At 42.2% G+C, this 26496-nt stretch overlaps 1 protein-coding gene across 1 annotated transcript; it reads right to left on the bottom strand.

Annotated features, from left to right (window-relative positions):
* Positions 1–523: 523 nt before the first annotated feature.
* CXCL11 (C-X-C motif chemokine ligand 11) lies at positions 524–10936 on the bottom strand. The gene is made up of 4 exons (XM_058193421.1): positions 10810–10936; positions 7926–8052; positions 4180–4249; positions 524–1748 (listed from the first exon to the last, which is right to left on the bottom strand). The coding sequence occupies exons 1-4, from the start codon at positions 10871–10873 to the stop codon at positions 1716–1718; spliced, it is 294 nt and encodes a 97-aa protein (XP_058049404.1). The 5' UTR covers positions 10874–10936; the 3' UTR covers positions 524–1715.
* Positions 10937–26496: the final 15560 nt, after the last annotated feature.

Here is a 26496-nt window from a genome sequence, read left to right as displayed (position 1 = left end):
GGATACTGCAAAATCCCCATTCCCTCCCCACTCCAGGGAAAGGATACTGCAAAATCCCCATTCCCTCCCCACTCCAGGGGAAGGATATTGCAAAATCCCCGTTCCCTTCCCACTCCAGGGGAAGGATACTGCAAAATGCCCATTCTTTTCCCATTCCAGGGGAAGGATATTGCAAAATCCCCGTTCCCTTCCCACTCCAGGGGGAGGATATTGCAAAATCTCCATTTCCATCCCACTCTGAGGCCAGTCAGAGGTGGTATTTCCTGCTTCTCCAAACTACTCAAAATTTCCGCTACCGGTTCTTCGGAACCTGTCAGAACTTGCCGAATAGCACCTCTTTGTGTTGTGTAACTCAGCCAGTTTGGTAAATTTATTGTTTTGAGTGTGTGACAACCAAAGGATTTGGGTTTATTCAGCAATCAGGTTAAAATATCAGGTTAAAATATCAGGTTAAATATCAGGTTTAATCAGGTTAAAATATATTTTGGGGACATACTGTGTGAATAAAAAGTCAGACAGAGAATAGCAGAATGACATTTATTGAAATATTGAAGAAATATTCTCTTTAACTATCATAGACTATATACACACGTGCCCACAGAGGACGTAATGAGAGGTATGTTATGTTGCATTCTGCGACTTACGTACTTGCGCACAAATTTGCAATGCTACTAAAAAATGATAAAGCTTGGACTGCAACATTACAACACACACGGAACACGATCAGGAATGGAAGCCTATAATGGTATTAACCAGCATGAAATATCGGTACTCCTTGACTTACAACCATTCATTTAGTGACCATGCAAAGTTACAATGGCACGGAAAAAAAACGAACTTAGGATCAATTTTTTTACACTTACAACCATTGTTCATCCCCATGGTCACATGATTAAAATTCAGGTAAACAGTAACAGAGTTGGAAGGGGCCTTGGAGGTCATCTAGTCCAACCCCCTGCTCATGCAGGAAACCTGTACTAGGGATTCGAACCGCCAACCTTTCTGATTGACAAGCTCAGTGTCTTAAGCCACTGAGCCACCAACTAGTCCTTTTGAAGTTAAAATGGCACTGAAAACAGGGATAATTTTCAGATTCAAGACTGCTGCAACAACTCCAAGGTCACCTGACCAAAACTGACAACGGACTCAGATTTATGACGGTTGTAGGGTCCCGAGGTCATGTGATCCCGGTTTGCGACCTTCTGATAAGCAAAGTCAAGGAGGAAGCCAGATTCGAAAGTGGTGTTACTAACGTAACAGCTGCAGCGAATTCACTTAAGGGCTGTGCGAGAAAGGTCGCGAAATGAAGGAAATCTCACTTGCTTTTGCAACGGAAACGCTGGGCTCCGTTGTGGTTGCAAGTCAAGGACCATCTGCATTGGTGTTACAAGCATAAAACATTCAGGAACGAAGGGTGCTTCTATCACATTGTCCTGGCTTGTTTGATTTGGAAGAATGAGTTCGTCTTCCATGGTCAGAGATGTCAAAATCAAGACAAAATTACAGACATTTCAGCTCATTGCATTACTCTTGTTTTAATAAATTCCTACAGGAAGTACTTGGGGTTAACTTCTGAACCCCATCAGCTTGATAAGAATAACGCTCTTGGCTCCCAACGTGGATGTCATAGATTGTGAATCCTTCGGAAACTAGATTACGTGTCTTTAGGAAGTGAATCATTTGTGAAGCAGCTTCTCTAAAACTCAGTTTGAACTTCATTGGTTGGCCTTGTTTTTTTCCATAATTGCCTGTAAAGAAAACATAGGAAACTTGATTAGTTTTCTCAACCTATAAAAGGTTGCATTGAAAGTTGATGGTGTTCTTTTAAAATCCTTTGTGTTCTGACTGATAGAATAACAGAATAGCAGAGTCGGAAGAGACCTTGGAAATCTCAGAGACCCAATACAATTTCAGACAAATAGTTATCCAGTCTCTTCTTAATAACCTCCAGTGTTGAAGCACTCACAACTTCTGGAGGCAAGCAGTGATTAATTGTCAGGAAATGTGTGTTTAATTCTAGGTTGCTTCTCTCCTGGATTAGTTTCCATCCATTGCTTCTTGTCCTGCCCTCAGGTCAGTGGTGAAATCCAATTTTTTTTACTACCGATTCTGTGGGCGTGGCTTGGTGGCCGTGCCAGGGGAAGGATACTGTCAGGAAATTATTATTTGCCTAATTAGTTGGCCAGACAATATATAAACTAACTATGTATGTTGGTAGAAAGGCATGATATTGCTTTAAGGCTGTGCTGCATCATGCAAGCATCCTGACTGGTTGAGCTCTGTAGCCAAAGTATAAAAGGACTACTAAATTATGGCTTGTGGGGAATCTACAGGGATGCTACAGCATTGTAACCTAATGACATGCTGCAACTGTATATTTGAGCTTTATGATCGTTGCTTGATCATGACTAGTTACTGATTCCTCAAGATACTGACTGTTGTGAATTGAACTGTGTTTTGCCGAACTGAAAGAAGACCTTGTTTGTTGTTGCAAGTCTACATTGGTAAGAAGACTTTGTAACATCCCTGACTGGCTTTATATGTGTATGACCTGGAATTGTTTTTGGACTATGTCTTTGCCTTTTCCATAAAAGTAAAGGAATATCAAACCCCAGTTTGTCTGCAAGTGACTGTTATTGTATACAACCAGTCTCAGTCATTTTCATGCATAGGGTACTTTGCTCAACAGTCCACGATCTTGGTTGTGAACCCAGATTACCCTTAACAAAAATCCCCATTCCCTCCCCACTCCAGGGGGAAGGATATTGCAAAATCCCCATTCTCACCCCACTCCTGGGGGAAGGATATTGCAAAAATCCCCATTCCCTCCCCACTCCTGGGGGAAGGATATTGCAAAATCTCCATTCCCTCCCCACTCCAGGGGAAGGATACTGCAAAATCCCCGTTCTCTCACCACTCCTGGGGGAAGGATATTGCAAAAACTCCATTCCCACCCTACTCTGGGGCCAGCCAGAGGTAGTATTTGCCGGTTCTCTGAACTGCTCAAAATTTCCGCTACCGGTTCTTTGAACTGCTCAAAAGTTCCGCTGCTGGTTCTCCAGAACCTGTCAGAACCTACCTGATTTCACCCCTGCCTCAGGTGCTTTGGAGAATAGGTTGACACTCCCTTTACTTTGCGGCAGCCCCGCAAATATTGGAAGACTGCGATCACGTCATCCCAGTCCTTCTTTTCATTAAATTAGACATACCCAATTCCTGCAACCATTCTCCCTATATTTTAGCTTGATGATCGCTTAAGTATATAAAATGACGAAGAATATAAAATAAGGGAATCCTTCCAACAGGGAAAGTCCCCTTTAAATCCTAGAGAAAGCAATAGCCAAAGTGATCACTTCTATAGGAAAGGAATTCCATTCCTAAGAAAAGATGTTTTGAAGAGCAAGTCAGCCAGGAATTAATGCAGCTATGTAGAATAATGAGCCACCTGTAGTTAGAACTGATTAAATGATCCACTTTCTTCCTTGAGGAAGAAGAAGAAGAAGGCGTTTTGCTTCTGATCTAAGAAGCTTCATCAGTTCTGACTGGATGGTGGAGGATAGGTTCTGAAAAGGATTATGGTGGCAAGGTGGAAGGAATATATTTCTTTGCAGTCGTCTGGTCTTCATCGTCCGATGGAGCTTCTTGGAAAAGAAGCGAAACTTCTTCCCCAAGGAAAAAACAGTTGCCTTTTGAAAAAGCACTTTTAAGACAACTATGACCTGGGTGACCGAGAGCCTCCATAAACATCTGGCAAGGAGATAAGATTTATAAGGTTTCAAGAACCTGCTATGAGTAATTTTGTACTAAATATGGCAAACATGATCAGCCAAGGGAGAACGCTAACCTTGTGAAAGAAATCACAGTGACTTGGGAATCGGAGCATCCTGCAGGATGCGTAAAAGTTGGCTCAGCTATTTGTACAAAAAAAATTTACCACACAATGTGGTAAATAACAAAAAAAGCTTTTTGTACAAATATCCGAGCCAACTTTTACTCAGGATGCTCCGATTCCCAAGTGTGAGGCTCTCTATTTGCGCAGGAATAAAACAAAGTTAAAAAAAAAAATTCTTTCCTCATTCCAGTTAAAAAAAAAAATTTCTTTCCTCATTCCAGCTTGATTTTTGGTCCTTGGAAAAACACAAACACAGCTAAAGCTTCACCAAAATAATCGCTGCTTACCAGTTTAATTCTCCTGCCTTGGTCCCCGTTCAGGTTCAGACAACGTCTTCGCTGGTTTCTCAGGAACACTCTGCATATATACAAATTAGAGACCAAATTAGACCAAATTAGGATTGTTTGATGTTATTAACATTCATCATTCATTGACCAACAGTGCAACTGTTTCGAAGCCCGTTCACTTGCCTTCCAACACGGTTCGAGTCCCTAGTATAGATCTCCTGCGTGAGCAGGGGGTTGGACTAGATGACCTCCAAGGTCCCTTCCAACTCTGTTACTGTTACCTCTCCAGATTGTCAGCTGCAAACTCAACATACCCACAACTGTTGACCTCAAAGGAGGAAGACCTAAGGCGGAGCTGAGGAAACCATATGTAAGACTTCCATAATAACCCTCTGGGGGAAAACTTTGGGATTTTTTAAAATCCAAGCTAGACATCCTGGCTACTAGGACGCATAAAGGAGCTAAGATCATCTTGTCCCAATCCTGATTTCAGGATGTGAACAATAAAAAAGCTGAAAAATTCCAGGAGATCCCAACAGGAGTCCTTGGAAGGATTTATTCTAACTAAGATATGGATGTGTATTTCACACCATTAATTTACAATTTAAACATTTGATTGTTGGAAACAAACACTTTTTTTTTATTGAAAAAGTTTTACAAAAACAATTAAATTTTTCCCCTCCCCTCCCCCCCTCCTTCCCCCCTCCCTCCAAAACCCCCCTCCCCCCCCCGACTTCCCGGAGCAAACACAAGGTATAGTTCAATAAACAAATAGTCATACATTAAATTTTTAAAATCTAACACAATTATAATCCTTCTCTCTCACATAACCTGACTTCTTCCATTAAAATCAAAAACAACATCCTTCATTCAAAGGCAATCTGAAATTTCTTAATCTGATATCTATTTTGAATACAATCAATCCAATTCTTCCATTCGTTTAGATATTTTTCTTGAGTACTGTCTTTCAAGAAGGCTGAGATTTTAGCCATCTCAGCCAAATTAGAAACTTTCAATATCCATTCTTCTATTGTGGCTACTTCTTTTTTCTTCCAATATTGTCCAATTAACAGTCTTGCTGCTATTAAGTTCAAAATCAATTTCGTCTCAAACACTTTCTTATTTCTGAAGTTTACTTTTGTCTCTGCCAGCTACTGTGTGAATTAATTATTTTAGGGTCTGCTCATAAGGTTTACCATGCAGTGTATGAACTGAACAAACTAAATGAATTTATCTTTTTTATATATATCTTTAGGGCATCTGTTTGAAACCACACCTTGGATCTTTTGCGGTTTTCTCCGTCTTACTTCGTTTGCAGCTACGTGACTTTCGGCTGTGTGACCATTGAAAGCAGCTAATGGAATTTTTGTTGCTTTCAAGTTTTGTTTTTAAATCAGGTAGTTTGACTTATCCCTTTATTTGTCTTCCAGAGGGTAGGAGACCAGTTCTCTTTTTGATACGTGCCTCATGCTGCAGATTTAGGAGGCAGGGTTGTAAAACTGTTGTTTGCCTGCAAGAGCATTGATCCTGTGTACATATGTATGTGTGTATGTATGTGTGGGGGCTTTCCTATCTGTCTCACAGACTGCGAGTTAAATGGGAGAAAAGGAACAACAGTAAAAAGTATTAAGAAAGAGAGAGAGGCTGCATAAACAGAGGGATAGAATCAAGATCATGTGAAGTATTAATAGAATAGAATAGAATAGAATAGAATTTTTATTGGCCAAGTGTGATTGGACACACAAGGAATTTGTCTTGGTGCATATGCTCTCAGTGTACATAAAAGAAAAGATACGTTCATCAAGGTACAACATTTACAACACAATTGATGGTCAATATATCAATATAAATCATAAGGATTGCCAGCAACAAGTTATAGTCATACAGTCATAAGTGGAAAGAGATTGGTGATGGGAACTATGAAACGATTAATAGTACTTTATAATGCCTTGGTAAGGCCATACTTGGAATACTGATTCAGTTTTCATCAATGTAACAATGTAGAGACTCTAGAAAGAGTGCAGAGAAGAGCAACAAAGATGATTAGGGGACTGGAGGCTAAAACATATGAAGAACGATTGTAAGAACTGAGTATGCCTAGTTTAATGAAAAGAAGGACTAGGGGAGACATGATAGCAGTGTTCCAATATCTCAGGGGCTGCCACAAAGAAGAGGGAGTCAAACTATTCTGCAAAGCACCTGAAGGCAGAACAAGAAACAATAGGTGGAAACTAATCAAGGAGAGAAGCAACCTAGAACTAAGGAGAAATTTCCTGATAGTTAGAACAATGGATGAGTGGAAAAACTTGCCTCCCGAAATTGTGAATGCTCCAACACTGGAAGTTTTTAAGAAGATGTTGGATAACCATTTGGTGAATTGGTGTCGGGTTTCCTGCCTAAGCAGGGGGTTGGACTAGAAGACCTCCAAGATCCCTTCCCACTCTGTTATTCTATTCTATTCTATTCTATTCTATTCTATTCTATTCTATTCTATTCTATTCTATTCTATTCTGCAAAGGGAGAGAAGGAGACACACAGAGAATCATGTATACATTTATAGATACCTACAACCAGTGGCATCAAAGTTTGGTTTAACATGGGGATATGGAACATGAAAAATAGATTAGGTTCAAAGTCCCATAGCTTTGCTGCTTTTTCAAGGTACATAGGCACCCACCTATGGAAGTTTTAAAAGGATAAAAAGATACATTAAAAAAAATAGGATCACAGTATGATTGTAACTATTAAACGTAAAGAGCAAGGAGTAAAGAAGTAATATTTTCAAATGAAAAGACTTTCCTTTCATGGGATAGGGTAAATTATAAGTGATATTTCTGAATATAAAAAGTAGAAAGAAGTTATGGATTGTATGATAAACGGGGTGTAAATTGTTTAGAAATTTATGGTGTGGGGAATATGGTGAAGAATATGAGGTAAATCTTAAATTTATATAAGGAAAGATGATGTTTATTATTATGTATGATGGATATATAAATATGATGGATTATAAGGTATACGGAGGAATAATTTTTGATATTACAATATTGGAAGATGGGATACTGTTTATTACAAAAGTTTTTCAATAAAAAAAAGAAAAAGAAAATGCAAGGAAAAGAAAGAAAAGAAATAAGTAACTGAAACAAATGCAAATAAGGAAGGAAAAGGGGAAGGCAAAAGGAAAAGGAAAAGGAAAGAGAAGCTTATAAGGTGGTTTCCAACCTTTTTAAAGGCAGTTACATTTATTTATATTTTAGCCTCTCTCTCAAAGGTTACAACATAGTTTCCTTCTTTCCATAGTCTACACTTTCTAGTCCTCAAACCCCTAGATTGCAAGTTAATTGTTCCCCTTTGTTTCAGCAAAAAAAAACAAACCCAAAAACATTCCCCTGGTCACATGATCAAAACCCCAGCATTTGGCAACTGGCATGTACTTATGACGGTTGCAATGTCCCAGGGTCACATGATTCCCTTTTTTAAGACCTTGTGACAAGCAAAATCCATGGGGAAGCCGGATTCGCTTTACAATGGTGTTACTAACTTGAACGATTGCAGGGATTCACTTAAAAACGGTGGCCCAAACGGTCATAAAAGGGGAGAGGGAAGAACCATTTCACTGAGCAATGGAAATTTTGGACTTCCAAAATTGAATTTTGGATTTTGTTCGTGGTCGTAAGTCAAGGACTACCTAGAGAGCAATTCAATAGCTTCAACGGGAGAAGGCAGCAGGATTCGGCTCAGCTACTTACAGCAGTTCCTCTTGTCCACAGCTACTGGTTGACTTGTAGTATTCCACTTTCTCCACACGGTCCATGTTCACGGACAGCACGCCTGGTCTTTTGCAAAAACAGCGCTCCCGTCTGGAGGTGGGCAATCCTGCAAGGGATTATTTAGGAAAGGTGAATTCTTCACCCATCAGTCACAATCATATTTTACTGCTGGCATCTAATCCCGACAAGAATAGCCAGAATGTTTAAGAATAAATCCGAAAAATGTTAGAAATGCCATCAGGTACCCAGCTCATATTACCATATGTGGTAGACGTGCGTAGAAGCTAAAAAATATTGGACTAAAATCCACACGTGGTTGGAAAAAATGATATAAAAACATATAGACTTCAAACTATATGGGCCTCTGTGGCTCAGACTGCTAATGCAGTCTGTTATTAACAGCAGCTGCCTGCAATTACTGCAGGTTCTAGTCCCACCAGGCCCAAGGTTGACTCAGCCTTCCATCCTTTATAAGGTAGGTAAAATGAGGACCCAGATTGTTGGGGGCAATAAGTTGACTTTGTATATAAATATACAAATAGAATGAAGACTATTGCTAACATAGTGTAAGTCGCCCTGAGTCTTCGGAGAAGGGCGGGATATAAATGCAAAAAAACAAACCAAAAAAACAAACAAACCAGAGGTCTTTTTTAATTGGGGATCATACCTGAAACTTATAATAGAGAACTGAGATATTTGATTGTGAATGTAGCAACAGCGGCTAGAATTGTGTTTACTAAAAACTGGAAAAACGAGAAAATACCAACGCAGGATGAAATTATTAAGAAAATAATGGAATGCGCTGAAATGAGCAAATTGGCATTTGAAATTAGAGAACAGGAAGATAAACAATTCTATAAGATATGGGATTTATTTTATCAATGGTTAGATAAAAATATGTTAATGAAGTTTGATAGAGACTTTTACAACGTAAGAATTGTTGAAACATACAAAATATAATGTAATATTATCGGTTTGATTTAAGATGATGAAATGAATAATATAGTACAATTAATATAAAATTTAGAACTTTTTATACAAATTTTATTTTATAAAATTTTTATAAAGTTATAAAATTTTACAAATTTTATACAAAGCACTTGAGGGTAGAACAAGAAGCAATGAGTGATCAAGGAAAGAAGCAACTTAGAACTAAGGAGAAATTTCCTGACAGTTAGAACAATTAATAAGTGGAATGACTTGTCTGCAGAAGTTGTGAATGCTCCAGCACTGGAAATTTTTAAGAAAATGTTGGATAACCATCTGACTGAGATGGTGTAGGATTTCCTGCCTGGGCAGGGGGTTGGACTAGAAGACCTCCAAGGTCCTTTCCAACTCTGTTGTTACATTATATTATATTATATTATATTATATTATATTATATTATATTATATTATATTATATTATATTATATTATATTATATTATATTATATTATATTATATTATATTATATTATATTATATTATTATATTATATTATATTATATTATATTATATTATATTATATTATATTATATTATATTATATTATATTATATTATATTATATTATATTATAAGAAGTGAGGGAAGAAATACCTATAGTTAAACAAATAATTAATTGACCAAAATATCTGGATATATATATTAGACTGGTAAAATGTAAAACTAGATAAATTACACATTATGAATATGGTGAAATTGCACAAAAGATCTGTAATCAACCAACCGACACGCTGTTTGTATTTATATTGAAGATGTTTTTATGTATGTTTGTCTAAAAAAAAAAAGAAAGAAAGGAAGAAACTGAGAATTTCTCAGACCGAGGCGACAAATAAATCACGTAGATTTCATTTCATGCATGTTTTCACCCATCAATGCATTCCTTTAGTCTACTGGACTCCACAGCTGCCTTCTCTTGACCCTGTTCCCATAAAGCAAATCTTATTTTCCCAACCCAGATCCTCTCATTCCTGTTTCCCCACTACCACCACTTCAAAGCCAGAAACAGACATTCCAGAGTACTAGGAACAGAGGAAGGCGTCCCCGAATAACAAGAATAACAAGAGTTCGGAAGAAACCTTGGAGGTCTTCTAGTCCAACCCCTTGTTCAAGGACCTAAGTTTAACTCATAGAATCATCTATTGTAATGTCCTTCCTGTTAAAGACTACTTCAGCTTTAATTGCAATAATACAAGAGCAACCAATAGATTTAAACTTAATGTCAACCGCTTTAATCTAGATTGCAGAAAATATGACTTCTGTAACGGAATCATCAGTGCTTGGAATACTTTACCTGACTCTGTGGTCTCTTCCCATAATCCCAAAAGCTTTATCCAAAAACTTTCTACTATTGACCTCACCCCGTTCCTAAGAGGACCGTAAGGGGCGTGCATAAGAGCACAAACGTGCCTACCGTTCCTGTCCTATTGTTTTTTCTTTTCTTCTTCCTATATATATATATGCTTATACCTCCTAATATTTACTCATATATATGTCTATATACTATATAATCTTTTTGTATGATGCCTACATATATTGCTGTGGCAAATAAATAAAATAAATAAAAAATATATACCCTTTCAGGGCAAATGGCTGTTCCCTGTCTTCTTGAAAAACCTCTTAACGTTAGAGCAACCCCAATTTGTTCTGGAAGCAAATCCGTTCCACTGATTAAATGTTCTCACTGTCAGGAAATTTCTCCTGATTTCTAGGTTCCGAAAAGGTTACACCAGGATACGAAAAGGAAGTTGGCCGAAGGAGCGACGGAGGAGCAAGAAGTAGAAGAAACAGGAACGGGGTCTTGAAAATCTTGGGGGTGGGTGGGTGAGCTTGGAAATGCCTCCCTTCTAGAACCCCAAAAAGATAACCAGATCATTAATTTACCTTGCATGAGAGCCACACAGCAAGCCAGAAGGACAAAGACGGTGAAGAAACCTTGTCTGTTCATATCTGCGCTTGGTCCCCTTTCCTGCTTGCGATCCAGACAGAGAAAAGTGGTTCCTGACCCGGTGAACAGCTAATTTATTGCCTGAATTCACCCACTGTTAAGTCTTCAGGGAATTCCCATCCTACTCACTTTCACTTCCCAATTCAATTTTTTACCTCAGCAAACAAATCGTTTTGTGGGTCCTGACTCAAACACCCACCCACACTCAGTTGTGTAATCCCATTGCTTTTTTCCAAAAACAAACAAACAAACAAACAAACAAACAAACAAACAAACAAACTGCGCTTTGCTTTTCGTTCGACTCTTCTTCCCTCCACTTCTTCCTTCCCTCCCCCATTTTTCTCATTCCTTTTGTTGCCAAGAAAGCTGTGTGCAGGCATTTCTGCGGTATCCCTCGACAATCGCCGTCGCTCCTATTAATTTAAGCTGTGGATGATCCCAATGTTTGGAATTTTGAGATTCTAAGATAGGATGCGGTTTGGATTTAGGGCTGTGAGAACCCAGTGGTCTGTGTTTAAAACTTCAAAACGTTGTGGTTAAATAAACCACGGTTCGGCACAACGTATGAAGCAGGGCTTGTTGCTCAGTTTAATTCACCTGTTTATTCTAGTAGTTTATTTTGAGTAGTTCAGAGAACCGGTAGTAAAAATTCTGACTGGCCTTGCCCCCATCTATTCTCTGCCTCCCAAGTCCCAGCTGATCGGGAGGAAAGGGGGATTTTGCAGTATCCTTCCCCTGGAGTGGGGAGGGAATGGAGATTTTACAGTATGCTTCCCCTGGAGTGGGGAGGGAATGGAGATTTTGCAGTATCCTTCCCCTGCCACGCCCACCAAGCCACGCCCATAGAACCGGTGGTAAAAAAAAATTGAAATCCACCACTGGATAGTTTCAATCCATTTGTAAGTACAACTTCCAACTTGTATAAAATCTGACTTAAAGACAGAGTTAGGAATTTGTTCTTCACCCAGGAACTGCCTGTAAATAATTATCTTGAAATGCGCTTGTGTGTATAACGTGGAAACCTTGGGGAAAACCTTCCTTTGTCCTTTGCCAAATCTCTCTCTCTCTGTCTCTCTCTCTCTCTCTCTCTCCCAGGTTAAATATTTATTTTTCTAAAGCTCATAAAGGAGATACCGTACCAGGCTACCTTTCATCTGTTTAGCAAGGAAGAGCAAATCGCCTCTACAGGTAGTCCTTGACTTACGACCACAATGGAGCCCCCCAGATTTCTGTTGCTAAGTAAGACATTCGCCAAGAGATTTTTGTCTCCTTTTACGACCGTCCTTGCTGTTAAGTGAATCACTGCCAATGTGAAGTTAGTAACACGGTTGCTAAGTGCAATCTGCCTTCCCCGTTGACTTTGACGGTCAGAAGGTTCGCCAAAGGGGATCACATAACTCCGAGACACTGCAATGGTCATAAATCTGAGTTGGTTGCCGAGCATCTAAATTTTGATCATGTGACCATGGGGGATGCAGCGTGAAAAATAGTCGTAAGTCGCTTTTTTCAGTGCTGTTGTAACTTCAAATGGTCACTAAATGAACTATACAGGTAGTCCTCGACTTACAACTGCAGTCGAGCCCAAAAATTTTGCTGCTAACATTTGTTAAGTGAATTTTGCTCCCTTTCACGACCTTCCTTGCCACTGTTTTTCAGCGAATCACTGCCCTTGTTAAATTAGCAACACGGTTGTTAAGTAAATCCGATTTCCCCATTGACTTTGCTCCTCAGAAGGTCACAAAAGGGGATCACATAACCCCGGAACGGTCATAAATCTGAGTTGGTTCCCAAGCGTCGGAATTTTGATCAGCTGAGCAGGAGGATGCTGTCGTAAGAGCGGAAAACGGTCGTAAGTAACTTTTTTTCAGTGCCGTTACAACTTCAAATGGTCGCTAAAAGGACTGTTGCAACTCGAGAACTACCTGTACTCAATTTTATCTCTTAAAATGTCCCCTTAATCCAAGACCCTGCCTAATTTGATTGACAGTAGCGTTTTTCCCCCTTGATGGCTACAGCACCCGGGGCTTATGTGCACATGTGAACATACGGGCCTCTGTGGCTCAGACTGGTAAGACAGTCTGTTATTAACAGCAGCTGCTTGCAGTTACTGCAGGTTCAAGCCCCACCAGGCCCAAGGTTGACTCAGCCTTCCATCCTTTATAAGGTAGGTAAAATGAGGACCCAGATTGTTGGGGGCAATAAGTTGACTTTGTATATAATATACAAATGGATGAAGACTATTGCTTGACATAGTGTAAGCCGCCCTGAGTCTTCGGAGAAGGGCGGGGTATAAATGCAAATAATAAAAAAAAAAACCAGTTTCTAGGATGTTAGAGGCAAGATTCTTATTCTTCTCTTCAAGTATCCTGTGCTTGAATAAATAATATTTAGATACAGATAGGCCTGGAGCTCAGATGCGTGTCTGAAAGAATTTGCATCTTTTATTCAAAACCCAGGTGGGATTGAGAAAGTATAATTTAAATTTTCCAGGGCAAGGCTTCCCCAGTCGATATAAAATTCATTGCAGCTCCTAGTCTGTTTGTCTGTTGGGGGAGAATTTAGATATTCTGCACTCTAGACAGGCAGAAAGGAAGGCAGGAAATCTAGAATTTAATAAATCTAGAGCCAGTTGCCGGACTCAAGGAGCAGCTGTGCAATCATGTGGTTACATAAACAGGGAAAGTTTGAATCAGAAAGTCCCTTTCAAAAGTCTACCGCTACAGACAATTTAGTGATATACAGTAAAAAGAGTTTATTGGGAGGAATCACGAAGACCACAATAATGTTCCATAATTCCTTTTTTTATATGTACAAGTTTTTATTGGTTTTTCAATTTCCCCCCTTCCACACAACCACAATTCATGAACAGAGCATTGACATTTTCTTATCTTATACAATTCAAAATATTCAAATAGATTTCTCTTAGTTGCAATTTTAGCCAAGATGTTCCTTTTTATTTTCCCATAGTTTTTTATTCTTTTCCTAATATTTCTCTGCATATTTTATTGAATCACATCTACTTTCGCCCTTCATTTTCTAATTTCTCCATTTTTGTTCATATTCATTCCTTTTTTTTGTTTAACTATTTCAATTTTTATACTTGGAATATTTTCGGGGTTGTCTTTTCTCCATTTCCTTTTCACAGCAATCTCTTCCCTTGCACTCCTCTCCCTCTCTCCTTTCTTCCTCTCTTCTCCTCCCTTTTCTACTTCCGTTTCCCTTCTCTTTATTTGGAATTATGTTCTATAATTCCAAATAATCATCTAGCTAATCCACTTGTTTATTGCCTGCCTGTCTGAGATACACCAAGTATAGATAGTTTTCGAGCTGCAACCACAATTGAGCCGAACATTTATGTTGCTAAGTGAAACATCTTTTAAGTGAGTTTACCCCCATTTTACGACTTTTCAAGCCACTGATGTTAAGTGAAACATTGCAGCTGTTAAGTTAGAAACCCGGTTGTTATCTGAATCTGGGTTTCCCCATTGACGTTGCTTGTCAGAAGGTCACAAAAGGGGATCACGTGATCCAGGGACACACCCAACGCCATAAATATGAATCAATTGTCAAGCATCTTAATTTTGATTAGATGATCATGGAGATGCTACAATGTGAAAAGGGGTCATAAGTCACTCTTTTCAGCAGGGGTGAAATTGCTCCCAGTTCAGACCAGATCACGTGATCCGGAAGCAATCGTGGCTGCTGGTTCGGCGATCCAGTAGCAATGGAGGCGCTAAGCTCCACTCACCCGTCCGGGTGTCATTACTTCCTGGTTTTAACCAGGAAGTAATGTGTTTTTGTTTCGGGGGGACGCGGTGGCTTAGTGGGTAAGAGACGCTGAGCTTGTCGATCGAAAGGTCGGCAGTTCGGCGGTTCGAATCTCTAGTGCTGCCATGTAATGGGGTGAGCTCCCGTTCCTTGTCCCAGCTTCTGCCAACCTAGCAGTTCGAAAGCACGTAAAAAATGCAAGTAGAAAAATAGGGACCACCTTTGGTGGGAAGGGAACAGCATTCCATGCGCCCCTGGCATTCAGTCATGCCGGCCACATGACCATGGAGACGTCTTCGGACAGCGCTGGCTCTTCGGCTTTGAAACGGAGATGAGCACTGCCCCTAGAGTCGGGAACGACTAGCACGTATGTGCGAGGGGAACCTTTACCTTTAATGTGTTTTTTACCTTCTGCGCATGCGCAGAAGGTTTTGCGCATGTGCAGAAGATCTGCGTGCGCTTGTGACATGGGTTTTGAATAAAGGACGCAGCGCGTGCACTTCCGAACCAATAAGGAAGGTAAGTAGATTTCACCCCTGCTTTTCAGTGCCATTGTAACTTGGAATGGTCACCAAATGAACTGTTGTAAGTCGAGCACTACCTGAATTCACAGAAAGTGCAGATGGAAAGGCTAGAGAAAGAGAAGAGAAAGAATTATCTGGCTCTCCTGCTCAAATTTTGGTAGGCAGGCCCTGCCTTATAATTCCTCTCACCTATTATTCGTTCTCTTTCTCTCTTGTGACCACTGTTCTTTGTACAGATAGTCCTCGACTTACAACCACAATTGAGGCCAAAATTTCTGTTGCTAAGCAAGGCTGTTGTTGTGACTCGTGCTCCCTCCTCTCCTCATCCGGGCCCCTCCCGTCTCCAACCGGGCCTGTTATCAGACTCTGAGTCTGATAATGAAGATGAATGGCCTGTGATGCCTCCAGACCCTGGCCCTGGCCCCATGCCCAGAGAGGATTCCAGGAGTGAACGGACAAGCCCAATAAACTTCACTCCTACAGCGTGTGAGCAGGAGGCCAGCCAGGTGCTGGAATTAGTGACAGCAGATCCAGCTGAAGACAATTCAAAGTAGGTGGACCCTCGCTTCCGGAGAACTGAGAGGCGACGGCAGCAGAAGGAGGGGTGGGGCAGGCCTGGATAAATGCTGAGTCATGGAGCCACACCCCACAGCCTATATAAAAGATCTGCTTTTGGCATTCCAACCTTGAGTCAAGCAAAGTCTTATCGAGCTTGCTGATACCGGACCCTATCGCTGAAGTCACAGCTTGGACTCCTGCCTGCCCTGATAAACCTTGAAGGAACTTGGCAAGCTGCAGAGGCTTCGTTGCCAAGTTGGTCACGGACTTCCTTGACTCGCTCGTCGGAGTGGGGGGTGGGACACGACAGCCGTTCTTAAGTGCGTTTTGCCCCATTTTACAGCCTTTCCTGCCAAAGTTGTTAAGGGAATCACTGCAGTTGTTAAGGTAATAGCACGGTTCTTAAGTGAGTCGAGTGAGTTAAGTGAGTTGACTTTGCTTGTCAGAAGGTCGCAAAAGGTGATCACAGGAGCCCGGATCACTGTAACCGTCATAAATACATGCCAGTGTAGGACATGAGCAGACTGAGCCCGAGGGAGGGGTCAAAGTAACACATCATAAGTCAAATCTCTGCGTGCCTACATAAGATCTAAACCTACCTTGAATGACTTCTTATCTCCCGCTCATTTCGCTTATCTGTTAGTCAGCCAGATTCTTGTAGAAAGCTTAAGCTTGCAATAAATCTTTATATTCATTTGAATTGCCTAAATCTCTCGATTTCCTGGCGCTTGACAGCCGGTGGCCAAAAACATCCGAATTTTGATCTCGCGACCATAGGGCCTCTGCAACGGTCGTAAGTGTGCAAAATGGTCTACCAATACTATGTTATAGCTTGAGGAGACAGTGAAAGCCAACCACCTGAGGGAAATCGACTGTTTCTTTGCCCACTTAAGGGGAGATATCCTGTCACAGCACTTTGACGTAGGCCAACTAAGGAAACAGATACCACAAGAAATTTTGCCCAGACTTGGCTGGAGTTGAGCAACATCCGAATTGAAATAAATAAAATACCAGACTCCTACTACATTGGCATAGGCTCTAAGGCAGATAATCTTCCATTTGTGACCGCAAGCAGTACCAGAATTTCCATTGCTAAGCCAGACCGTTGTAAAGTGAGTCACAATTTTACAACCTTTTTCCTCACCGTCGTTAAGCAAATCATGGCAAACTGTTAAATGAATCAACTGTGGGAAGCACAAACTCCCGGAAGAATGAAATTTTTTTTGGGGGGGGGAATAATAAAAGAGGCAGAATATTATATTTCCCCAATGGAGAAACATGTTCTTAGAGGCAGAAAGCAGATCCCAGTCTTTCTTAATAGCCCACAGCAGAGGCCAGCGCTTAAGGAGATAATGAGCGTATTGAAAGAGGAAGCCCACTATCTAGATGGCCCCATTCATAAGCAAAGCAAACGCTGCCTGGCAGAAGTCCATTCAAGACAGGATATTTCGCAACAGCCAATTTTGACAGCTAAGAAAAGCAAAGTGATAGGATTAGAGCAAGCAAACCCTCACTCCCCCCCAAAAAAAAAATCTAACACAGGACATAGCCATCCGCCACAATAAGAATTACCCACCACCATTTAGCAAAAGACACAAGCCCCTTCATTGCACAACACACACACACACACACCACAACAGTTCAAACTGCAAAGTCACAGAAACCTATAAAGAGCCATCCACTCAGTCAACCATTTGGTCAGCTTCTGGTGATTCTGCTTCATCAATAAACCAATTTTGATTCACTATAGTACTTAAAAGATGTTGAGACTTTGGAAAAAGTTCTGAGAAGAGCAACTAAGATGATCAAAGGCCTGGAGAGATTAAACCATATGAAGAACGGCTGCAGGTTTTGGGTCTGACTAGTGAAGTCTAAAGAAAAGAAGAATTAGGGGTAACATAATGCTTTTAAAAGTAAAAAAAAAAAAAAAAGTTGGCCCTGCCCACCCAGTCACATTAGCCCCTCCCCCACCAAGCCACGCCCACAGAACCGGTAGTAAAAAAAATTTACATTTCACCCCTGATTTATTTATTTATTTATTTATTTATTTATTTATTATTTCAATTTCTATACCGCCCTTCTCCCGAAGGACTCAGGGCGGTTTACAGCCTGATAAAACAACAGATACAAAAATTAAAAAACAAATTATAAAAGACTGATTCAAAATTGGCTGAAAATTCTAAAAACTAATAAAAACCCCATTAAAAACTATTAGGCCAGTCCTGCGCGGTGGAATAAAAGAGTCTTCAGCTCGCGTCGGAAGGTCCGGAGGTCAGGGAGTTGGCGTATCCCTGGAGGTAGCTCGTTCCAGAGGGCTGGGGCCCCCACAGAGAAGGCCCTCCCCCTGGGGGTCGCCAGTCGACATTGTCTGGCCGACGGCACCCTGAGGAGACCCTTTCTATGGGAGCGCGCAGGGCGATGGGAGGTCACCGGTAGCAGCAGGGGGTCCCATAAATAACCCGGTCCTATGCCATGGAGCGCTTTAAAGGTGGTAACTAACATCTTGAATTGCACCCGGAAGACCACCGGAAGCCAGTGCAGCCTGCGCAGGAGAGGTGTTATATGGGAGCCTCAAGTTGCTCCCTCTATCACCCGCACGGCCGCATTCTGATTGAGAACCAATGTGCTCTAGTGCAGGGGTCTCCAACCTTGGCAACTTGAAGACTTGTGGACTTCAACTCCCAGAGTTCCTCAGCCAGCTTTGCTGGCTGAGGGTCTCTGGGAGTTGAAGTCCACAAGTCTTCAAGTTGCCAAGGTTGGAGACCCCTGCTCTAGTGGTTAAGGCATCCGGCTGGAAAGAAGATTGTGAGCTCAGGTCTCGTCGTAGGCATGAAGCCAGCGTGGTGACCTTGGGCCAGTCACTTCCTCTCAGCCCTAGGAAAGAGACAGTGGCAAACCACCGCTGAAGAAAATGGCAGGAAATCTGCAGAGACCCGTCTGCACTGTTTCCAAGAATCAGACATGATTGAACAGAAGCGGGTGGGGTGGGGAAGAAGTAAGATAAACTGTTTGGCTAATTCTTTTTCTGTCGGGAAAAGTGAAGATGGCCCTTTTCCAGGGAATTTATTGTGAATAACCAGCTAACACTCACCGTTCTGGTCTCCCCTGCCAATCTAAATGCCAGGTGGAATTTAAATGTATGTCTCAGGCGTGGCTGTTAACATGCATGTTCAGAAGATTTCCCAAGCCTCTTTGTCAGGAAATTGTTATTTGCCTAACTAGTTGGCCAGGCAATATATAAACTAACTTGGTATGTTTGTAGAAAGGCATGATATTGCTTTAAGGCTGTGCTGCATCATGCAAGCATCCTGATTGGTTGAGCTCTGTAGCCAATGTATAAAAGGACTACTAAATTATGGCTTGTGGGGAATCTACAGGGACGCTACAGCATTGTAACCTAATGACATGCTGCAACTGTATATTTGAGCTTTATGATCGTTGCTTGATCATGGCTAGTTACTGATTCCTCAAGATACTGACTGTTGTGAATTGAACTGTGTTTTGCTGAACTGAAAGAAGACCTTGTTTGTTGTTGCAAGTCTACGTTGGTAAGAAGACTGACTGACTGACTTTATATGTGTATGACCTGGAATTGTTTTTGGACTATGTCTTTGCCTTTTCCATAAAAGTAAAGGAATATCAAACCCCAGTTTGTCTGCAAGTGACTGTTATTGTATACAACCAGTCTCAGTCGTTTTCATGCATAGGGTACTTTGCTCAACAGTCCACGATCTTGGTTGTGAACTCAGAACAAAAATCCCCATTCCCTCCCCACTCCAGGGGGAAGGATATTGCAAAATCCCCATTCTCACCCCACTCCTGGGGGAAGGATATTGCAAAATCTCCATTCCCTCCCCACTCCAGGGGAAGGATACTGCAAAATCCCCATTCTCTCACCACTCCTGGGGGAAGGATATTGCAAAATCTCCATTCCCACCCCACTCTGGGGCCAGCCAGAGGTAGTATTTGCCGGTTCTCCGAACTGCTCAAAATTTCCGCTACCGGTTCTCTGAACTGCTCAAAAGTTCCGCTGCCAGTTCTCCAGAACCTGTCAGAACCTACTGGATTTCACCCCTGCCTCAGGTGCTTTGGAGAATAGGGTGACACCCCCTTTACTTTGTGGCAGCCCCGCAAATATTGGAAGACTGCGATCACGTCATCCCAGTCCTTCTTTTCATTAAATTAGACATACCCAATTCCTGCAACCATTCTTCCTATGTTTTAGCTTGATGATCGCTGAATGAACCCAGATTACCCTTAACACTCTTCTCCTAGATACATTTTTTTATTTGAATTTATATCCCGCCCATCTCCGAAGACTCAGGGCAGCTTACACGATGTCAAGCAATAGTCTTCATCCATTTTTATATTATATACAAAGTCAACTTTTATTGCCCCCAACAATCTGGGTCCTCATTTTACCTACCTTATAAAGGATGGAAGGCTGAGTCAACCTTGGGCCTGGTGGGACTTGAACCTGCAGTAATTGCAAGCAGCTGTGTTAATAACAGACTGTCTTAGTCTGTTGAGCCACCAGAGGCTCAACAAATTAAAAAGCTGTTCTTTAAAAAGAAAAAAGAAAAAGCAACTTTTGGGGAAATAGAGCGAGAACTTTCTGTGCCTGAACTGACAAAGCTGGTGGATAGTCCACCTTCCCGACAGCTGGCATTTCCAACAAATTGGGGTGTTGCAAAACACAGATGGTCCTTACATCAATTCGTTTAGCGACTGTTCAAAGCAGTGATGGGTTTCAAAAAATTTTTACTACTGGTTCTGTGAGTGTAGCTTGGTGGGAGTGACATGACTTTGTGGGCATGGCTTGGTGGGCGTGGCAGGGGAAGGATACTGCAAAATCCCCATTTCCTCCCGAGCAGCTGGGACTCGGGTGGCAGAGAATAGATGGAGGCGGGACCAGTCAGAATTTTTACTACCGGTTCTCCAAACTGCTCAAAATTTCTGCTACCGGTTCTCCAGAACTGGTCAGGACCTGCTGAAACCCACCTCTGGTTCAAAGATCTAACAACACTGAAAAAAGTGATTTATGACCATTTTTCATGTGGCCTTTGCAACATTCCCGAGGTCACGTGATCAAAATTTTGCCACTTGGCAACGGATTCATATTTATGACGGTTGCAGTGTCCTGGAGGGTGTGTGTGTGTCACGTGATCGCCTTTTGGGACCTTCTGACAAGCAAAGTCAACGGGGAACATCAGAGTCACTTAATGAACATCTGCAGTGATTCACTTAACAACGGTGGCCAGAAAGGTCTACCACGGGGCAAAATTCACTTAACCAATGTCTCGCTTAGCGACGGGAAGTTTGGGCTCAATTGTGGTCATATGTCAAGGACTACCTGTAGCTGAGAGCTTTGCCTTGGGGTTCCTGTCTCTCTAGCCTTAACTGCTCCAGTTAGATGTGTTTACTTTTAATTGCTTTGCACGTGGCTTACGCTTTCCTGTTTTCATTTCTTTGAACAACTAGAGTGTTCTGGGTAATGTAAGATTTATTTTTCTCCTTATTCTTTGGGAGCAAATACTTTGAGAACAGATTAACACAGCTGGAAGGGACCTTGTACGTCATCTAGTCCAACCCACTGCCCAAGCAGGAAACCCTACACCATTTCTGACAAATGGCAGTCCAGCCCCTTCTTAAAAGCTTCCAGTGATGAAGCTCCCACAACTTTTGAAGGCAACTTCTGTTCCATTGTCTACTCGTTCTCACTCTCAGAAAATTTATCCTCATTTCTAGGTTGAATCTCTCCTTGATCCATTCCCATCCATTATTCCTTGTCTAGCCTTTAGGTGCTTTGGAAAACAGGTTGAACCCCTCCTCTCTGTGGCAGCCCCTCAACTATTAGAAGACTGCTATCCCGTCTCCCCTGGTCCTTCTCTTCACTAGACTAGCCATGCCTAGTTCCTGCAACCGTTCTTCATATGTTTTAGTCTCCAATCCCCTAATCCTCTTTGTTGCTCTTCTCTGCACTTTTTCTATAGTCTCAACATCTTTTTTATAGTGTGATGACCAAAACTGGATGCAGTACCCTAGGAGTGGTCTTACTAAGGCTTTATAGAGTGGTATTAGTACCTCACTTGACTTGACTTGACTTGAAAGCAATTTGTTACCCCAAATGACTTGATGACACTGATCGAAAGTCAATCAGGGCCTTGGGGCCTGCTCAGAACTTGCGTATGTTTTTCTCACAAGCTCTCGCATACTTTTTTAAAATAATGTCATTTCATTTTGCTTATCTCTTGTGAAATCAATTTATCTCCCAAGTGGGAGGGAGAAAGAGCGAAACCATTACTCAGATGCAATTATGGCACAAGGACAAGAGACTACGTAACAGAGTAACAGAGTTGGAAGAGGCTTTGTAGGTCTCCTAATATAGGGGTCTCCAACCTTGGTCCTTTTAAGACTTGTGGACTTCAACTCCCAGCTTTGCTGGCTGAGGAACTCTGGGAGTTGAAGTCCACAAGTCTTAAAGGGACCAAGGTTGGAGACCCCTGTCCTAATAAGCCAACCCCCTCTTCAAGCAGGAGACCCAAGGATCTCCAACCTTGGCTACTTTAAGATTCGTGGACTTCAACTCCCAGAATTCCTCAGCCAGCCATGAAGCAAACCCAGGCTGGATGAGGAATTCTGGGAATGGAAGTCCACGAGTCTTAAAAGTACCCAAGGCTGGAGATCCTTGGGATAGGCCAAGGTTTCCTGCTTAAGCAGGGGGTTGGATTTGAAGACCTCTAAGGCAGCGGTCACCAACTGGTGGTCCATGGACCACTGGTGATCCGTGAGAAAATATTGGTGGTCCGCAGAAAAATTCTTTCCATTTTTTATATTGCACTAAATCAGGGGTCCTCAAATTACGGGCCCTGGGCCATATATGTGCAATGTACGTTTGTGTTGCTGCAGAGAGTCTTCAGGGACTTTTTGTGCGGGTCAGAGGAGGGGGGAGAAACTTTGACTTGGGGTCTGCTTCAGCCTTTTTGGTGAAGGCTGGAGGGAAAGGCTGCTGGTGGCAAAGAGACGGAGGGCCTTGTTCCAGTGGGACTGCATCATGGTCTGGAACTGGCTGACCATTTCAGCCCGCTGAGCCTCCACCTGGCCTTGCACTGCCACAGGTCTTCCCTCTGCTTGGAAAGTCTAGGCTCATTGTCCTCAGGGAGGCGCTTCTGCTGGGCCTCCTTCTCGGTCAGATCCAATTTGAACTGAGCCAGCTGTTTGGCCAACTCTTTCTCATGGTGGCTGCTTAGCTCCAACTGGTGTTTCCTGTTGGGGAAGTCCTAAGGATCCCAGGCGGACAGGGGAGCAGTGGCTGGGAGGGGAGGAGCGAGTAGAGGCTGGTGAGGCGCCCCTTGATGTGAGTGACATCGAGTTGGCCACGCCCACCCAGTCACATGATCAGCTAGCCATGCCCAGCCAGCCAGTCATTAGGCAGATCATATTAGTGGTCCGTGGGATTTAAAATTATGAATTTAGTGATCCCTGAGGTCCGAAAGGTTGGGGACCCCTGCTCTAAGGCCTTCCTTTTGAACATTATTCTGCGATGTAGTCCCTTGTTCTTGTAGCATAGTAGCCTGTGACTAATGGTTTCACCTTTTCTCCTTTCCACTCGCCTCCTTTGGGAGAGAAATCAATTTCACAACATTATAAGTGCCTCCCCTCCCCTCCCTTCCCCTTCATTTCCATTTTCCATAACCCGGAACATTATTTATTTATTGATTTGATTTGATTTGATTTGATTTCTATACCGCCCTTCTCCCGAAGGACTCAGGACGGTTTACAGCCAACATAAAACAGATTCATCAATAAATTAAAAAATAATTTTAAAAATCCAATTCAATTAGGCCGAATTCCACTAAAACTATTAATAAAACGATAATAAAACCCAAATTAAAAACTATATTACAATTACGCCAGCCTTGAGCGGTAAAACAGAAAGGTCTTGAGCTCTCGTCGGAAGGTCCGGAGGTCGGGGAGCAAACGTAACCCCAGAGGCAGCTCATTCCAGAGGGTAGGTGCCCCCACAGAGAAGGTTCTCCCCCTGGGGGTCGCCAGCTGACATTGTTTGACTGACGGCACCCTGAGGAGACCCTCCCTATGGGAGCGCACAGGGCGATGGGAGGCTATTGGTGGCAGCAGGCGGTCCCGTAGATATCCCGGTCCTGTGCCATGGAGCGCCTTAAAGGTGGTAACCAACACCTTGAATTGCACCCGGAAGACCACCGGCAACCAGTGCAGCTTGCGCAGGAGAGGTGTTATATGGGAGCCACGAGTAGCTCCGCATTCTGGACCAGTTGGAGCCTCCAGGTGCTCTTCAAGGGGAGCCCCATGTAGAGAGCGTTACAGTAGTTACATTAGAAGCCACTTCTGGATCTTCTGCTGTGTGATTCATGTCTGAATCCTTCTCTTTTCAAGGTGATCCATGACCCATGATTTCAATTTCTCTTCCTTGATCCCCTGATCGACCTGCCTTGCCAGGTTATCTGAACGCTTCCTAACCAGCAGCCTCCCAATCAGATTGATTGACTGATTGATTGATTGATTGATTGATTGATTGATTTATCGAGTACGTATTAGATCATGGGTCTCCAACCTTGGCAACTTTAAGCCTGGTGGCCTTCAACTCCCAGAATTCCCCAGCCAGCAAAGCTGGCTGGGTAATTCTGGGAGTTGAAGTCCTCCAGGCTTAAAGTTGCCAAGGTTGGAGACCCCTGTATTAGATAATATATATAATAATAATAATAATAATAATAATAATAATAATAATAATAATAATAATAATAATAATAATAATAATATTTTAATTTGTATACCGCCCTTCTCCCGAAGGACTCAGGGCGGTTTACAGCCAAAATAAAATACAGCAACAACGCATACAATACTAAAAACAAACATTTAAAAACTTATTCAATTTGGCCCCATTTTAAAATACAATCAACCCTGTAAAATTAATAAAAACTTAAACCCATAAAATCAGCTAAAAATTTAAAAATTCAAGCCAGTAAGACGGAATAAATAAGTCTTAAGTTCGCGGCGAAAGGTCCGAAGGTCAGGTAGTTGTCGAAGTCCAGGAGGAAGTTCGTTCCACAGGGTAGGAGCCCCCACAGAGAAGGCCCTTCCCCTGGGAGCCGCCAGTCGACATTGCTTGGCTGACGGCACCCTAAGGAGTCCCTCTCTGTGAGAACGCACCGGTCGCTGGGAGATAGAAGATGGCAGTAGACGGTCCCTTAAGTATCCCGGCTTATATAAGTATAAGCATGAATTGAATACATAAAATGAATACAATTAAAGGGAACATTAGGACAGGGACGATAGGCACGCTGGTGCTCTTATGCATGCCCCTTACAGGCCTCTTAGGAATGGGGTGAGGTCAACAGTAGACAGTCTAAGGTTAAAGTTTTGGGGATTTTGGGATGAGACCACGGAGTCAGGTAGTGCATTCCAGGCATTAACAACTCTGTTACTGAGGTCGTATTTTCTGCAGTTGAGATTGGAGCGGTTCACTTTAAGTTTGAATCTATTGTGTGGTCGTGTATTGTTGTGGTTGAAGCTGAAGTAGTCATTGACAGGTAGGACATTGTGGTAGATAATTTTATGAGCTACGCTTAGGTCATACCAACGGCGGTGTAGTTTTAAGTTTTCTAAGCCCAATATTTCAAGTCTGGTGGGATAAGGTACTTTGTATGTTATTAAGTATGTCATCACTTGCATGTCATTTTTGCTTCCTTTGGATGGCCTCCAGGACTGAGACATCACGAAAGCAGATGTTACAGCAAACCAGAAACTGATCGAAAGTAACTATAGGGAAGCAACAGTCATAGGAAAACCCGCCCACACAACAATCCCACAATGACAAAATGCTCACTCTCAAAATTTGGAAGGAAGGAAAAAGAAGGAAGAACATCATAGAAATATCATTCCTCCTACTCCTACTCCTACTCCTACTCCTACTTCTCCTCCTCCTCATGTACAAATGCTTATTTGTCACAAATTGGTATTTGGAGGGGACAGATGAATAACTCAAACCAAGGAACATATGCAACAGATCTTCCTCCTATTTTCCGTGGGGATTTGGGCTGACGGAGAGGACACCCAGCCGGCTTTCATGCCTAAGGCAGGACTAGAACTCACAGTCTTCTGGTGATTTGCCCAAAGTCAACCAATTGGCTTTCATACCTGAGATGGGATTAGAACTCTTCGTCTCCTGGTGAATGGTCCAAAATCACGCAGCCAGCTTTCATGCCTAAGGCAGGACTAGAACTCACAAGCTCCTGGTGATTGGTCCAAAGCCACCCAGTTGGGTTTCTTACCTAAGCCAGGATTAGAATTTACTGTCTCCCAGTTTTTAGCCTGGTGCCTAGAAATAACCACTAGACTCAAGCGGCTGTTGTTGAACAGCTCCAGATAGTCTTCCCGACAAAAATGGTGCTAGGAGAAGATGAGAAACCACTCCTTCAAACAAAGAAGAGCTAAAGAAGAGTTGACAATCTTGTTATCTGAAGAACCACCTGATCCTTCAGTCTACCACCCGTCCCGTCCCTTGGGGGCTGCTATCGGATACGCTTCAGAAGGAGCATTCTCCATACGTAACCATCCCAAACTTTGGGATGCGCTTTCACAGAGCTTCAATCAGCCCCGTCTCATCTGACTTTTTGGGAAAGCTGTTAGAATCTCCTTGTTCCATCTGGCATATAAAGAGGAGCGTTAATTGATGGTTGTGAACAGATTGGGGGGAGTTGTCATTTTTGTCTGTTGGTTCTTTTATCTATTTTT

This window comes from Ahaetulla prasina, chromosome 8 (genome assembly GCF_028640845.1).
Source record: "Ahaetulla prasina isolate Xishuangbanna chromosome 8, ASM2864084v1, whole genome shotgun sequence".
In the NCBI taxonomy this organism is placed as follows: Eukaryota; Metazoa; Chordata; class Lepidosauria; order Squamata; family Colubridae; genus Ahaetulla; species Ahaetulla prasina.
Note: the sequence above shows the minus strand (reverse complement) of the source record. Positions and strands in the feature narration are given on the sequence as shown.

Bases quoted from the DNA above. Each gene is read 5' to 3' on its own strand.
- CXCL11 (XM_058193421.1), bottom strand. From the start codon at position 10,873: ATGAACAGACAAGGTTTCTTCACCGTCTTTGTCCTTCTGGCTTGCTGT. The intron at 8,053-10,809 runs GTAAATTAATGA...AATCCCTTGCAG, and splicing joins CTGTGTGGCTCTCATGCAAG to GATTGCCCACCTCCAGACGG. The intron at 1,749-4,179 runs GTAAGCAGCGAT...TTTTCTTTACAG, and splicing joins AAGGCAGGAGAATTAAACTG to GCAATTATGGAAAAAAACAA.